Raw genomic sequence first — 16,866 nt, 5'->3', positions numbered from 1 at the left:
TTGAGAGAAATTTTGCTGAAAAGCATTCCCATCAAAAGTACTTGCACTGATAATACTGTCTTTTCCTCTTACAAATTAATGATAAACAATTTAGAGGCGATGACGGGGTCAATGTTCACTAATGAGATAATAGTACTGCAATAGTACTTCACACTATTGAAATAGGATAAAACAACCGATATATTGTGGCAACTTTAACTTGATAATTTATCAATGTAATCAATGTATAAGAAGTTAATGAAGTATTGCCGACCCAAAATGTCGAAGTCGGCCATTTTTCCATGTTGCCAGCAGACAAAAGGGGAGTAACTCTAATCGGATCTTGCTGATCAACAGTGAGAGAGTGAGTTTAGTTTTACGCCACACTCAATATTCCAGCTATATGGCTAATATTCCAGCTAAATAATTGAGTCTGAACCAGACAATCCAGTGATTAACATCATGAGCATTGATCTACACAATTGGGATACAACTGGTTAGTCGCCTCTTCCGACAAGGATGGGTTACTGAAGATCAGTTCTAACCCGGATTTGCTGATCAACAAACCACTAGCATTGACAACTCAAATTTGGCTTTAGTTTGGAGTAATTGCGACATATAACTGCTACAAATTGGCAAAAACAGGTGACAGGTCACATGAAAATATGTTGAGTGAGTGAGTGAGTATAGATTTATGCCGCTCTTAGCAATATTCCAGCAACATCACGGCAGGGGACACCAAAATTAGGCTTCACACATTGTACCCATGTGGGGAATGTGTGGGGAAAATGTGTTGAGAGGCATCATGAGTGAGTGAGTGAGTTTGGTTTTACGGCTTTTAGCAATATTCCAGCAATATCACGCATGGGGACACCAGAAATAGGCTTCACACATTGTACCCATGTGGGATTGAACCCGGTCTTCATGTGTGACGAATTAACGCTTTAACCACTAGACTACCCCACCGCCCGAAAATGTGTTGAGAGGCATCATGAGACTATACTGTGTAGTTGAATTAAAGAGCGATATGAAAGGGTTTTTAACAATGTGTTAAAAATTATAGCACTTAGTTGTATAGAGACATGAGAGAGTGATTGGGTGAGTCTGAGTGAGTGAGTGAGTGAGTGAGTGAGTGAGTGAGTGAGTGAGTGTGTGTGTGGCTGAGCGAGTTGGGTTTAATGCAAGGTTTTGCAATACACACCATTCCTGATATATTAACAGAAGCCACATGCCAAAAACAGATTGTACTTTGAATTTTTATGAATTCTATAAAACATATCCAGGAATTCATTTGGATCTGTACAAGTCCACGGCCAGAAAAACAAAAAAAACATTGGATCAGGTAATGCCAGGACCATGGAAATTCTTTCAGTTCGGGAAAGACAAATAAGCTTAGGTCATCTTAACCTCAATGAAATAAAATAAAATAAACGTTTGAAAGTGCTCCCTTGACAACATATTAGTTTTCATGATGTCAGCAGACAGTTTCACTCAGACAAAATATGAGTACACGGGCTCAGTCGCCATGATTTGTGCAGGCAATTAAACTGTCTTATGGTTTGGAATAGGATTCTGAAATCCCAAGTTTTTTTTCCGTTTTTCAAAATGAAAAGTCTCCAATGACATTTGGTCTGAGTTTAGATGATGCTTGTGTGTTGTGGTATCAACCCTCTCTCGAGTATGGTGGGTTCCTGATTTCAGTGGAATGGTATTCTGTTATTAAAGGTATTCATTGCAACGTGTTTTGGTGTAAGTCTTTGTTATTTTAAAAAGTCTGAAGAAGTGTGTGTGCATACATTTGTGTGTGCATATGTTTGTGTGTAAGTGCATATGTAAGTACGCAAGAGAAAGAAAGGGACCGTTCATAATTCATGGCTAGGAGGGGTGATGATGATTTTTATGGAGAAGCATGTACAATTTGAATGCCCCCACACACAAAAACAACAACCCCAAAACCAACAACAATTTTAAAAAGTAAGTAAGTAAACCCCCCTGCATGTCATGTACAAAATCAATGACCCCCTCCCCATTCCCATAATTTGTAAGCATGTTTTTGTAATATTTTATGTACAAAATTGATGACCCATCCCCCAGAACAAAATGGGGAAATACCCCCATCCCCTTCTTAAAATCATCCCCAGCCATAAATTATAAATGGGCCCTAAGAGTAAACTTTTTAGTTCTAGGGGGAGGGGAGGTTGCGGAGAGAAGAGTGAGTGTTTTTGTCTTGTCTGTAGTGTATGTAACTTCATATGTGTGCACAATTTGTATGTGAATCTTACAACAATTAAATGGCATGTTGTCATTCTTGCGTTTTACTTTTATGCCAGACCAATTTTATTTCTTGTTTTACGGATTTTTGTCCTCAGTAAACCTAAAGGCAGGAGGGAATAAAAAATAAAAATACATCACCAAAGCAATATTCCTTTTAAATACTAAAAGTATTTTAATTTTGGCAATTTATGAAGAGAATATGGGGCAAAAAACAATCTAGACACATTTTCTTTCTAGCCTAGTGGGCATTGCCTGGGTTTATTCCCCCTCCCCCCCTCCATGGGTACAATGTGTGAAGCCCATTTCTGGTGTCCCCGACGTGATATTGCTGGAATACTGCAGTGAATCCAGTCATCAGCAGCGTGAACATCGATCTACGCCCTACGATCATAAGGATCCACCATACCAAAGGGAAGCAACTCTGCACAAACACCACTGTTATAGCATGACAGTATTGTAGTGGTGTAACGATTCATCGATAGTATCGATGTTTGCATCGTCAACTACGCGATACGAGTGCATCGATACAAAACACGTTTAGGCAATATATCAGGATATTTATATCGCGAGGGTCCATGATACATCGATCTATCGCCACAAGAGACGATATATCCCGATACTACTTAAATATTACTTAAAGTTGTAGGGAGTATTGCATAAGTCATAGGAAGGGAGTCTCTTTTCTGAATTTTAAAAACAAACTGAACCTAAAAGGAATTTGTTTGTGTCTGCCATCTTTGTTACATGAACAAAGGAGTTAGTGTATCAGTGAAAGCATGTGAACAATCTCTGTCAACTGTAAAGACTTGTCTTTAAGTAATTTAAACATGTTTTAGTTGTTTGACAAATAACACCATTTATTAACAACTATGAACGATGTCTTAGCTTTGTTAAGAAAGAGAAGCTAAAATTTAGAAAGCATACTTATGAGTTTTTTGCAGTGATTCTGGTATAAATTACTGTATAAATTGTCATTGAAAGCATTGGTGCAGAAACACAACTTTCCAAGGGAAACCTAGATCAAGGTATACTGAATATGTTTGATTGTACTTTCTTAAGCATTAAATGCTGAAACTTTATTACATGAACAGCCTTTTAAGTGTGTGTGAATGTAACACCTGTTCTGCTGTATAACAAATAAAGATTCAGTCATTTTATCTATCATATACGTCCTGTTTTAAGGACTGTAAAGTATCGGGATAAGTATTGTATTGCCATCACTGTATCGTGATGATAATCGTCTCGCAGGTTCCTTGCCAATACTTTCATGATATATCGTCTCGCCTCATTAAACTAGTATCGGGATATATCGTCGCCACTTAGGCCACGATACACAGCTCTACAGTATTGTGAGCGGCTCATGATATTAATCACTAGATTGTGGAGTCTGGACTGGATTATTTACAACGAGTGAGTGAGTGAGTTTAGTTTTACGCCGCTTTTAGCAACGTTCCAGCAATATCACGGTGGGACACCAGAAATGGGCTTCACACATTGTCAGTGTGCAAAATAGCCACTGGCCCACTAGCCCATGGCTAGTAAAAATCCAGTCGGGTCAGTAAATTTCCACAGTCACTGGCTTGACTGCAAGGATAGTGAATTGTCATGGGGTCATTTTGTAAATATATCACTCTCTTCGACTTGTTAAGTTATAATACACTTTTAAAGCATGCAAGATTATGGCCTGATAAAAATGTTCATCACATTGGCAGCTTCATGATGAATTCTGTATCTACATTCTGATTTCGGGCTAGTAACCTTCAGGCACAGCCAGTCCGACTGGCTAGCAAAATTTGGAAACTATTTCGCACTCTGCACATTGTACCCATGTGGGGAATCGAACCCGGGTCTTCGGCGAGACAAGCCAATGCTGTAACCCTTGGGTGATCCCAATGTGTCAATTATTTAAACGGTTTGTATATTGCTGATTGTAGTGTTACAGAACGAACAATCAAATCCTATATTTGCAACATGTATGTGTTGATATATATGTATGTATCCTTTATATCTGCACAAGATATTTCGCCGTTCAACGGCTCTTCAGGTGTACAATGAAAGCTGAGTGTCGTCATAGGCGACACATAACGGTAATAGTTATGTCGTCATCATGCGCGTATGACGTTAAGCAGTTAGGGACAATTGTAAGCCTATGGCGACACTCAGCTTTCATTGTACACCTGAAGAGCCGTTGAACGGCTAAAGATCTTGTGCAGATATAAAGGAGATTTGACAAGAAGAAATATCTGGACTCATATTATATATATATATATATATATATATATATATATATACGACAAAATGTCCAAAGTAGTACAGGTGTTCAGTCATAAATATTGCATAGATAAATAAAAACAGAATGCCTTTTTCTCCAACATGTTCTTTACTCTTCAGGGAGATTTCTTTACTATGTATATATATTATATTACATAGATAAATAAAACTAGAATGCCTTTTTCTCCAACATGTCTCGCTCTTTACTCTTCAGGGAGATTATTTATATTATGACGTCATTACAATATATTGACAACATTCTAGAGCGACAAGGTCACAGCTTGCAATGGTTTAACATTGGTTTGAACTTGTCTATGAAGTACCGTATATGACCGTCTATAAGCCGAATTTTGAGGACCAAAAAAAGCAGTCTGTAGAAGGGGGTCGTCTTATCCATGGGTTACGCTTTCGACAAACTTTTTCCAGGGGTAAGAAAACAACATCGTATCACTTCGCTGCGTGAACAAACAACAGAAGACGACTTTGTCAGTAGAGACGCCAAATTTGCAATTAAACATCACTAGACAAGATTAATTACCTTTTAAGTTATAAGTTGTGTTTGCTGGGCATTGTTTTATTTGCAGGGATTAAGATTACCGCGCGATTTGTCTCGCATTACACAAAGCCAGAAATAGCAATCAGCTGTGCACATCGCGTTTCCGCTAACAAGTTCAAACATGCACAATAATATAACGGGACGAATTCTGATGCAGTCATCAGTAAAATATAATACAGAATACCGTTATTTAACCCAAAGAAATATATCCTAGCATTGTGTAATTTTAGTTACAGTTTTGCTCTATAAATTAATTAAGATTACCGTATGCGTATTTGTCTCGCATTACACAAAGCCGAAATAGCAATCAGCTGTGCACACGTTTCCCCGCGAACAAGTTCAAACATGCACAATAATATAACGGGATGAATTCTATTGATTGAATACTATTATTTAACCCAAAGAAATATATCCTAGCATTGTGTAATAGTTTTTATGTAAAAAATATATAATCAACACTAAGGTTATACGGACCCTCATGAACGTGGTAAGCACGTGACATGGAATGGGGTAAAATACGGAAGCAATTTAAATTCACACATTTTTACCGATGTTATTGTAAACTAGCAGTCAATGGAAAACGAGGCGGTAATCAGTTGGTGATTGTTGAAAGGGGTAAAATAAGCAAGCCAGTTTGTTGCTACAATAAATATGATATTTAGAGAATCTATATTATGCATTTTATGTCAACTACACTTCGTTTCGATCCGTGAGTAGACACAATATATATGACAGAGAATTCTTTGAATAATGTGGACCAAAGTTATAATTATTGGTAACTGCCAGTTGTCTGTGGTCTGTGTTTGCCGCGATTAGGACCCCATCGCGTGGGGTCGTCTTATGCACGAAACATACCATTTTGACACTGATTTTAAGGGTCAAGTTGGGGGGTCGTCTTATCCATGGGGTCGTCTTATACACGGTCATATACGGTAGTGTTCTTTTAAAATTCGTTTTACTTTGTCCAGATTTTGAACTTGATAAAAAGGAAATATTGTAAATTTAACATCATTTCCTTTCGCACAGACATCTAGACGTTCACTCAGTATAAATATATATATATAAGATATTTTCATGAAAATGGGCTACTTGTAACATGTAAAAAATTTAACTATCACCTTTTCAGGAAACCAAACTTCTGTATTTTCTTCTTAAAGAGGCAATTACCTGACACAATAGAACATTGTCTATATTTTCATTACCTAGAAAGGATTAAATATCATATCCCATTACACGCTGTGTGAATGCAAGTCTGGTAACCATGGTAACATGTTGTTTTTCTGATGACTATGGTCTCATTTGCTAAATAAATTATACACGAGTGTTTTTATAAAGACACTGGGTCCTGGTAAATCATAAGGGATGGCCATCAGGCTGATTGTCAGTTTCCCTTTGTGTACTCAAGATTTTTTCTAGGGGTGGTGGGGTAGCAGGGCTCAATTTAGTGCTTTGTTACTTGCACTGGTGCAACCCAATATTACAAAGTGCAACCTAGATATTAGTCTAACTTGCACCAGGTGCAAGTCAATTTTTGAGTGGGTAAATTTCTGAATAAAACATCTAATAATTCAACAGCATATTTCTGATATTACATATTGCAATAAAAACAGTGCGACTGGAATTTGACTGGTGCAACTAGGATTTTATCTTAGGTTGCACCTGGTGCAAGTAGGTTAACATCTCTTAAATCGAGCGCTGGGTAGCCCGGGGTTAGAAACTCACAAACATTCCACCCAGACCACAGGGCTGGTTAGATGTAAAATTTGCCAGCCCTGGCCAAAACTTACCTGCCCACAAAATATCTTTATATACATGTCTAAATTTTAACCCGACCATCGGGCAGGTGAATTTGAGAATCTGGCAGTCCGTGTTGAAAATAACCCGTCCCGGGCGGCCGGGCAGGCAGGTATTTCGAACGCTGGGTAGCCTAGTGATTAAAGCATTTGCTTGAAATGCCGAAGTCCCCGGTTTGATTCCCCATATGGGTACAATGCGTGAAGCCCATTTCTGATGTCCTGTGCCATGATATTGCTTGAACATTGCTGCGTACAACCATACTCACTCACTCACTCTTTCTGAAAACATGCAGCGGCATTTGAAGCAAATGTGTGTGAGTGAGTATGGCTTTACGCGCCACTTTTAGCAATATTCTAGCAATATCATGGTTGGGGACACCAGAAATTGGCCGCACACATTATATCCATGTGGGGATTCGAACCTGGGTCTTCGGTGTGACAAGCCAACACTTTAACCAGTAGGCTACCACACCGCCCCTTTAAATCCAAGGCTACTCCTTCATCAATGAAAGAATTTCTGTAAACTAACTATAAGTATCACAGCAGGGGACACCAGAAATCAGCTTCATACATTGTACCCATGTGGAAAATCAAACCTGGGTCATTGGGGTGCTGAGCGAACGCCGTAACCATTTATTGGTATAATCTTAATTTTATCACATGAAATTGTTTTCACTTATTTGAACTCACTCAAAAACTCAAAACTTTGGAACAAATTCTATTATTTGACATATAACTGACTGACTGAGTTTAGTTTTCATAAGCAATATTCCAGCAATATCACTGATATACTTGGGGTGACCAGAAATGGGCTTCCACATTGTGCCCATTGGGGAATCGAACCCGGTCTTCGCCGTGACGAGCCAACGTGTTAACCACTAGGCTACCCCACCGCCCCTGACATATAAGGTAGACATATCAATCAAAGCATTTCAAAGTCAAAATATAAAGAATCTTTTGTAATCACTATACACTGATATACTTTCGCGCCAACATTCTCTCTTGAGTCTTCCAACTTTTAATTTCAACTTCAGGAACATCTAAATCCAACTAAAATGTTGACAGGGATTTGAATCCAGAAATGTTTTCATGAAAGATTGTACCGGGCTAAGTTTCACATTATAAGATTCTAGCACCTGCAACAATGCAAGGCACCAAGAATTATCTCCCTTTTCCAAATTCAGCCCAGCTATTTCCAGTTTAGCAGTTGGAAGTTTGAGACCAGTTTTTAACAGAGAATTTCAAAAATAGTACAGCCATTTTCTCTTAGTTACTGCTGTCAACTGTGGCTGATAAATGGGTTAATGGTCGTCCTCGTCCACTTGGTTGCGGGGAAGTTGTCAATGTCATAACCCAATTATGTAGATCGAATTTCAAAGTGGATCATGTGGAAGACACATGGAGTGAGTGAGTGAGTTTAGTTTTATGCCGCTTTTAGCAATATTCCAGCAATATCACGACAGGGGACACCAGAAATGGGCTTCACACATTATGCCCATGTGGGGATTCGAACTCGGGTCGTCAGCGTGACGAGCCGACGCTTTAACCATTAGGCTACCCACAGCCCGAAGGCATGTGGAAGGCAGTTTGCTATACAGTTGGGCTAGCTATGCATGAACGTTACAAGCCCACAAAATAATTCACAAGCCCGAAAACAAGCTGCTAATATGATGAACATTTACATCAGGCCATAATCTTGATTTAAAAGTGTATGATAACTTAGTAAGTTGGAGAGAGTAATAAATTTATAAAATGACCCCATGAAAATTCAATAGTCAGTCCGGCCAGTGATTGTGGAGATTTACTGATTCAACTGGATTTTTACTAGCCACAGGCTAGCAGTCCAGTGGCTATTTCTGCACACTGACAATGTGTGAAGCCCATTTCTGGTGTCCCCGCCATGATATTACTGGAAAATTGCGTTAGTTGACTTGTATCATTGTACCCTTAGTGAGTAAGTTACTCAGGTTTAAAGCTTCTTCAAATAGTTCTCTCACTGCATGTCAGCTGAATGTTGGGAGTCTTCAGACTTCAGAGAAATCCTCCTGCCATGAGTATGGTGCCCACAAACTATAGAGGCTAAGTGGAATTCGAACCATAAGGATCCACCATATCAAAGGGAAGCAACTCTGCACAAAGACCGCTATCATAGCATGACAACACTGGGAATTGCTCATGATATTATTGGCTGGATTGTTGAGTCTGGACTCTCAACTAAGACTAATGAATGGATCAGTGGCCAGGTCCATGCACGTGGTTGAGGGCAAGTTATCATAACCCAATTGTTAGATTGATCTTCAGTAACCCATGCTAGTCATAGGAGGAGAGTAGCAGGATCCGGTGGTCATACTCGCTGACTTGGTTGACATGCCATCGGTTCCCAATTGCGTAGATCGATGATTGCTCTTGATCACTGGATTGTCTGGTCCAGACTTGATTATTTACAGACCACCACCATATAGCTGGAATATTGCTGAGTGCAGCGTTAAACTAAACTCACTCACTCACCCATAACCCAATTGTGATCGAATTTTTCATAGGCTGTGTGAACTTAAACAAAAAACAAAATTTAAATCTTCACAAAGTTTTATAAGTTTTCTCAAGTCCCCACTCATCTGTATACTCTGTGCAGCTTATTCTCACACCCTTTGGGTCAGTTCATTATGCCCGACAGGTAAATGCCTCGTGTTGTTTTAACTAATTGTAGGGGTACTGGGCTGTAGTGGTAATGGGCTGTAGTGGTTTTCGGAGACAACCCTTCCATTGACCATGACTAAGGTGAGGTCAAGAGATAACTCCCAGGTGATATCACTACAGTAAAATTACATCACAACGCATTGCAGGCCATTATGACATCATTGGTTACCATGTCATCACAATCACATGACATCACTAATCTTTCTGATACTGAAGCTGGTTAGCTGTAGGTTTGTCACACAAGACACTTGATTTACAGATGAAGGAATGATTAAACAGAATGTCTTTCATGTAAAGTACTTGAAATAAATCAACAATTGTTGATAAAAGTTTCAAACCTCTTGATGTTTACACTAATACACTTGAGTCGTGGTGATATATTTGATATTAGAAGACAATCAGGTTTGATTCTTTCTTAATTATTAAAATTGTCAGCCAAATTTTATTTCCACATGACCATATTAATTTAAATTGTCAATTTCTAAGATACATTTATGATTTCTAAGGTCTATACTAAAGTATCATCTAATTCTAACACTAAAATTAACATTTCTTTAGTAATAACAAATACAAATTGTATTCAAAACAACAAAAAAGAGTAAAACAAAAAGAAGTTGTTAAACAGTTTTTAAAAAATGAAGAAACAAGATAAGAACTAAGAGAGATGAAATCTGTGAATGTTGCTCATATTTCAGGCTGTGAGCTGTGAGGGATGGTGCAAGGGAGATAACTCTCCATCCCAGATTTCATCAACCACAAAATTAGATATTCTTTGCACAAGAGAGAGAAACAGGTTGTGGTCTAAGGGAGATAATTCTTGGAAATATTAGTAACTTGAGTGTAAAAATTACCAAGATTTCAAACAAAAGTCCATACACCAATGTATCAAAATATTAGACGAGGAACATTTTCTTTTTCTTTATCTACATGTTATTTCAGGGCTTTTTCTTACACTTACATAAGGGGAAGCAACAAAAATTTATACTAAAAAATACAAGCACTTTGGATTCTATTAAAACATTTGTTTCTCTTGCTTTCAGTCCATCAAATACTTTCCCGTATTGCTAAAATTTTAAAGCTATGTGTGAAAAATATTTTGTGTTTATCCTTGCACCTCTGTGTACAGTTTTTTTGCAAGTCTTCTAGATTCAGGTCAGTTTTGTGTATATTTATAAACAAAATGGACATAAAGATCCCATGCCACTCTTTCATTACCTATTGTTATGGTGCTAAAAACTTAGGTCATTACACTCAAGCTATGCCACGTTACCATGGTTACCATTACAAGAGAGTTTTATGTGTTGCTTCATTCTGGTTAATTAAGGCTGCGTTATGTCATTCTGCTACACAAACACTATTCACCTGATGAAGGAGCAAGCACACACTCCGAAATGCCGTGTTATCCACAATACAGAAGTTGACATCTATAAATCTTGCTTTTCTCGAGCATTCCACTTCTAAATGACCTTCAGAGATTTAAAAGGGCTGCGCAATATAACTGGTTTACCGGTATGTACCGGTTCAGACATGAAAACGATACGTATTGCGATACGCTGATCGAAAACCGGTATTTTGACATGCATTCGAAAACGTCGTAACACTCGGAAATCTTCGGATATTCCCTTGTTTCATTTGTGCCAAATATTATTCACATTTTTATTTTATCATGATTAAAATTTGTTATTAAAGCTTAATCAAGCATAGTGATTTTGTTGTGTTTTGCTTTATAAATCAAGCAGTAACTCGATTATAAGTAGTTTTTGTTTAAAATACTTCATGCAATATATTGCAATGCATATCGCAATACATGGTTTCGCATCGCAATATATCGCAATATGAATATTCTCTGCAATACCCACCCCTAGATTTACATACACTAAGCTTTGTGATTTATTTGCAGGTTCTTTGCCATGGAGAATAATGCTTGGAAAGGTGTCCCTGAGTTCTAATGATGGGTGAGTGAGTGAAGGTGAAGTGACCAGTGAGGTGAGGTGAGGTGAGATGAGATAAGATGAGATGAGATGAGATGAGATGAGGTGAGGTGAGGTGAGGTGTGAGGTGAGGTGAGGTGAGAGATTTAACAAGATCAAAACCATAACATTAGTTTAAACTATTGTTGGGTATTGGTTAAAATCTCACAATTGATGATTGGTTCATTACAACTCATCATCGAAAATAATTGATTAGCGTCATTTATAAAATTCTCCTGGTTATGTTTGTAAATGCACAAAAAATATAGAAAAAACATGTTTCGTTTATTTTGCAAATTGCACAATATGCATTTACAAATTTCAGACCTTTAAAGAATGACTAGTATGTTAGGAACATAAATTTCCTGTAGATAATAGTAAATTCAATCATTTCTTGGAACGAGCATTTAGTGCTTATGAAATGTAACGTACAAAACAAACCTTGTGAAAAATGTTGTTAATACAAAAAAGTGTTCCAAGATTGTTTGTGTTCATTTATGAGGAAACATGATCGATTGCTTGGTCGTTTCGTCATTGTGACCAATCTTCGATTAATCGGACGACCACTAGTTTCAACAATGACAAACAACAAAGAACTCCACCTTTAGAAACTTATAAAGATATTTTCTGCAACTTGACTCCAACAATCATCTGAAGCAATCCAAGAAAAATCCATGTCTTAATACTGACTGAGTTTGGTTTTACGCCACTTTTAGCAATATTCCAGCAACATCACCTCGGGGGACACCAGAAATGGGCTTCACACATTGTACCCATGTGGGGATTTGAACCCGGGTCTTCGGAGTGATGAGCCAACGCTTTAACCATTAGGCTACCCCACCTCCCTCCATGTCTTAATAAAATGTGATACATCTTGTTAACATCAATGTTTCATGGTAAATATGCATGTTAAAATATTTTAATAGGGGCTATTATGAATAACATATGAGAGAGAGGTGATGGCCCTTGTGTTTTTGGATGGTAAACATGATACAACAGGAATTACCTATTAACCATAACTAAAGTGGTTATTCCTCATATGTACCACCTAAATATAAACCTGAAGGCTGCTTCTCACTATATATTAGACATGGCTTCTTTTCCCGGAATTACCGCATTTGAGGTTTTTGTTTGCTCCAGGTTTTACTTTTCGTAATTAAGACCTATTTCCCAGTTTTACTTTTTGTAAGTAAGACCTCTTCCCAGGTTTTACATTTTCCTAACTCTATATTAACATCAACATTCAAATTCAGATGATATGTTAGTGTTTGAAATCAATTGAAAAATATCGTCAAAGATCAACTTAAATGTGCAAATGTTTTCCCTAGCAGGATTGGTGCCGTATTTCAGATTCATAAGTGGATGCTCTACCTCACAGCCACCGGGCCAACAAAGAACGAGGGTTGAATTATCTATTTATAGTTAGGCCTACTGTCATTCAATTGATTTTACTAGCGCTTCAGTTACTGTTATGTAGCTTCATTACATGATCATCTAATTATCCATCATTGACGGTTTATATGTATAATAAACACTCCTCCTCGGTTATGGTTGGGAAAGTAAGCCCTCGACCATCGGGTGGAGAGAAGTAAGACCTCGAGTGCAATGCGCTCTCGGTCTTACTTCTCCCCACCCTCCGGTTTGGGTCTTACTTTCGCAACCATAACCTCGGAGTCGTGCTTTATCCTACACAGAAAGGGTGATAACCAGTTATCATATAATGCCCCTAATCTCTCCCAAACTGTACCAAAGCCTTGCAAGTATTCTTGGAATAGGCGCATTAATACATACTTCAGCCAGTCAGTGACTAGTCAGTCAGACAATGACAAAAAAATAGTTCCAACTAAAGCACATTTTTCAGACACTAAGTCAGTACCCGTCATAGAATAATTCAAGTGACAAGTGACAAGTGACAAGTGACAAAAATTATCACAAATAACAAGATCAGTGATTTGACTTTATCAAAGGGAAGCTACTCTTGTCCCTGAGGCAGCACCTTTCTTAACATGCTAAAGAGTCCATCTTGGTGCCATTAATGAGTGAGTGAGTTTAATTTTATGCCGCTTTTAGCAATATTCCAGCAATATCACGGCGGGGACACCAGAAATGGGCTTCACACATTGTACCCATGTGGGGAATCGAACCCGGTCGGTGATGAGCGAACGCTTTAACCAGTAAGCTACCCCACCGCCCCTGGTGCCATTAAGGTATGTGAGTTACAATCACTTTAGTGTTAAGATTGCTTTGTACAATGCCATTAAGGCCATATTATATTATGAAATGAATTCTGATGTTCAACACAACAACAGTATGAAATAAAGTAAAATTTCAGGCTTCTACTTTCTCGATTCGAGAAATACAGAACATTCAGACGGTCTTGCAGTCCCTGAACCGCATTATCTCCCCTTCCGACCAGCCCATTCTGCAATGCTTAAAGCCCTAAATGAAGCAAGTCTAGATTTATTTAGGGTTAGGACCCACTTTCAATTTAAAAGGGATGATTTGTTCCTATCAAACTTATATATATTGAGAGATTAAGTATTCTAAGATGCTTCGATGAAAGATCAAAGGCACCGACAGTACTTTATCAGACGATAATGTGCACTTTTTGCATTACGTCACAATGCATTGGCATCACCTCGCCATTCCAGTCTGCCCCCTCGTAATTGAACAATTTTGCATTACGTCACAATGTAAGTGACGTCCACGATGCATGTCAGTTGTCATCGCCTCGTACAGCCTCCTACAGTAAACTACTCCGTTGCTTCTCGTTTCTTGGTTTGCAGTTGCTTCACGCAGCTAACATCACTGGTGGATTTATTACGTTTATGTTTTCCGACGGTTAAAATGTCTCAATTAGACTCACAAGTTTTCAGCAATACGGCAACGTTCGCAATGTTTACATTCCCACAATCATCATAATCATCATCATTACCACCATCATCATCATACTGCAATCGGCACTATATTCCCATTGAAATTATCACCATAATCACCATCATCATACTGCAATCGGCACCATATTCCCATTGAAATTATCACCATAATCACCATCATCATACTGCAATCGGCACCATATTCCCATTGAAATTATCACCATAATCACCATCATCATACTGCAATCGGCACCATATTCCCATTGAAATTATCATCATAATCACCATCATCATACTGCAATCGGCACTATATTCCCATTGAAATTATCATCATAATCACCATCATCATACTGCAATCGGCACTATATTCCCATTGAAATTATCACCATAATCACCATCATCATACTGCAATCGGCACTATATTCCCATTGAAATTATCACCATAATCACCATCATCATACTGCAATCGGCACTATATTCCCATTGAAATTATCACCATAATCACCATCATCATACTGTAATCGGCACTATATTCCCAGTGAAATTATCATCATAATCACCATCATCATACTGTGATCGGCACTATATTCCCATTGAAATTATCATCATAATCACCATCATCATACTGTGATCGGCACTATATTCCCATTGAAATTATCATCATCATGTACAACAGATGCATTAAATTGTCATTGGTGCTATGACCACCATCATCATCATACTGTGATCCGCTATATGTCCCCGGTGAAATTATTATCATCATCATCATCATCACCATAATCACGATGATGTAACTGAACTGAAGCATCAAACTGTGATTGGCGCTATATTCCCCTATAAATCCTCATTATCATCATGATGAATAAATAAGGCCTCAAACTGTCATCAGCGCTACATTTTTCTATATTAAATTATAATCATCATCATCATTATCATCGCCATGTAAAACTGAACATCAAACTGTCATCGGCGCTATTATCCTCTGTTAATCATCATCATCATCACCATGAATAAACAGAGCCTCAAACTGTCATCAGCGCTACATTCGTGTGTAAATCATAATCATCATCATTATCATCGCCATGTAAAACTGAACATCAAACTGTCATCGGCGCTATATTCCTCTGCAAATCATCATCATTATCATCATGATGAATAAGCAAAGCCTCAAACTGTCAACAGCGCTACAATCCTATGTAAATCATAATCATCATCATTATCATCGCCATGTAAAACTGAACATCAAACTGTCATCGGCGCTATATTCCTCTGTTAATCATCATCATCACCATGAATAAACAGAGCCTCAAACTGTCATCAGCACAACATTCGAGTGTAAATCATAATCATCATCATTATCATCGCCATGTAAAATTGAAGCATCAAACTGTCATCGATGCTATATTCCCATATAAGTGACAACTAATTTCTGATTCCAATTCCACACAATAGAGAATGTACGCAATAACTCTTTAGAACTAGACATGACAGTGCCATGGATGGAATATCAGACTAGACTATATCATATCATGAATTCCATAACCAGTCATCTTCTAAATGCATGACTGTCATGAACAACAGATATTCCAAACCCTGTTCCAATGTCAGGGATTCAAACCTCCTGGAGGTTGAACTTAACACATTTTACAATATTATTCTTCAGTTTCTACAAGAATCATTAACGTGTGGTATACTCTCAGAAGGGTGTTGTCAAAAAAGGGGCGGGGTGGTCACAAAAGGTGCCAAGCACCATCGATCTCCCTGGGAGGAGTGCGAGATAACACCCCAGCATCAATTCTAAGCATCTTCATCTCGTCATCGTCATGCTCAAGTCTTACCTGGGGATCGTGATGCACTTCGTGTTGGGATCTTGTGTCGACAATGCCTTCTTCAGCTCGTCTATTCCGCCTGTCTTTTTCAACTTTTTAACTAAACTTTTCACAGCCTTTTCGGACCATTTGTCATCACGATCATGCTCACCCTTCTTCCACGCCAATAGACTCTTCACAATCGGCGGCGTGAACGGCGACAGGGTCGTCATTGTTTCTACACGACTCACTCAACACGGCTTCTAACTTGTCTTATGTATCGTACACGTAGATTGTAAGAAATCGGATGATAACGGTTACTAAACGTTATCAGGCGAATAACAAAAGTTTGCCTTCGGAGAGGCCATATTGTGATCTGAAGACCGATTTACCCCGAAGCTACTCCTCCGCGCACAAATATAGATCCAAGTTTCATTCGTTGTTTTTTAACACTTCAGCTTTTCACAGTATACATATATATCTTAAAAAGATCGAATACCTAGGCAATGCAGTATGCGTTTGTGACAGGACTATTTGCAATGTTTACATTGAATATATTAATACGCGGTGGTTATGTAATTCGGCCTTGCGAGAAGCATCAAAATATAGGGACCAGTCCGTATTGTGCATTGCAGTGCA

General features: G+C 38.2%; 1 protein-coding gene across 1 annotated transcript in view; it reads right to left on the bottom strand.

Moving 5' to 3' along the window:
• LOC124274766 (mothers against decapentaplegic homolog 3-like) overlaps positions 1 to 16,625 on the bottom strand; it is a 94,234-nt gene extending 77,609 nt beyond the window's left edge. Inside the window, exon 1 of the mRNA XM_046710136.1 lies at positions 16,258 to 16,625. Within this exon, the coding sequence (XP_046566092.1) occupies positions 16,258 to 16,460 (203 nt within the window). The 5' untranslated portion in view covers positions 16,461 to 16,625. The remainder of the gene's footprint in view (positions 1 to 16,257) is intronic.
• Positions 16,626 to 16,866: the final 241 nt, after the last annotated feature.

The sequence above is a fragment of the Haliotis rubra genome, unplaced genomic scaffold, assembly GCF_003918875.1.
Source record: "Haliotis rubra isolate DU_JTF1 unplaced genomic scaffold, ASM391887v1 Scf194, whole genome shotgun sequence".
NCBI lineage: Eukaryota > Metazoa > Mollusca > Gastropoda > Lepetellida > Haliotidae > Haliotis > Haliotis rubra.
The sequence above is the reverse complement of the archived record's forward strand: the minus strand, read 5'-3'. Positions and strand labels throughout refer to the sequence as shown.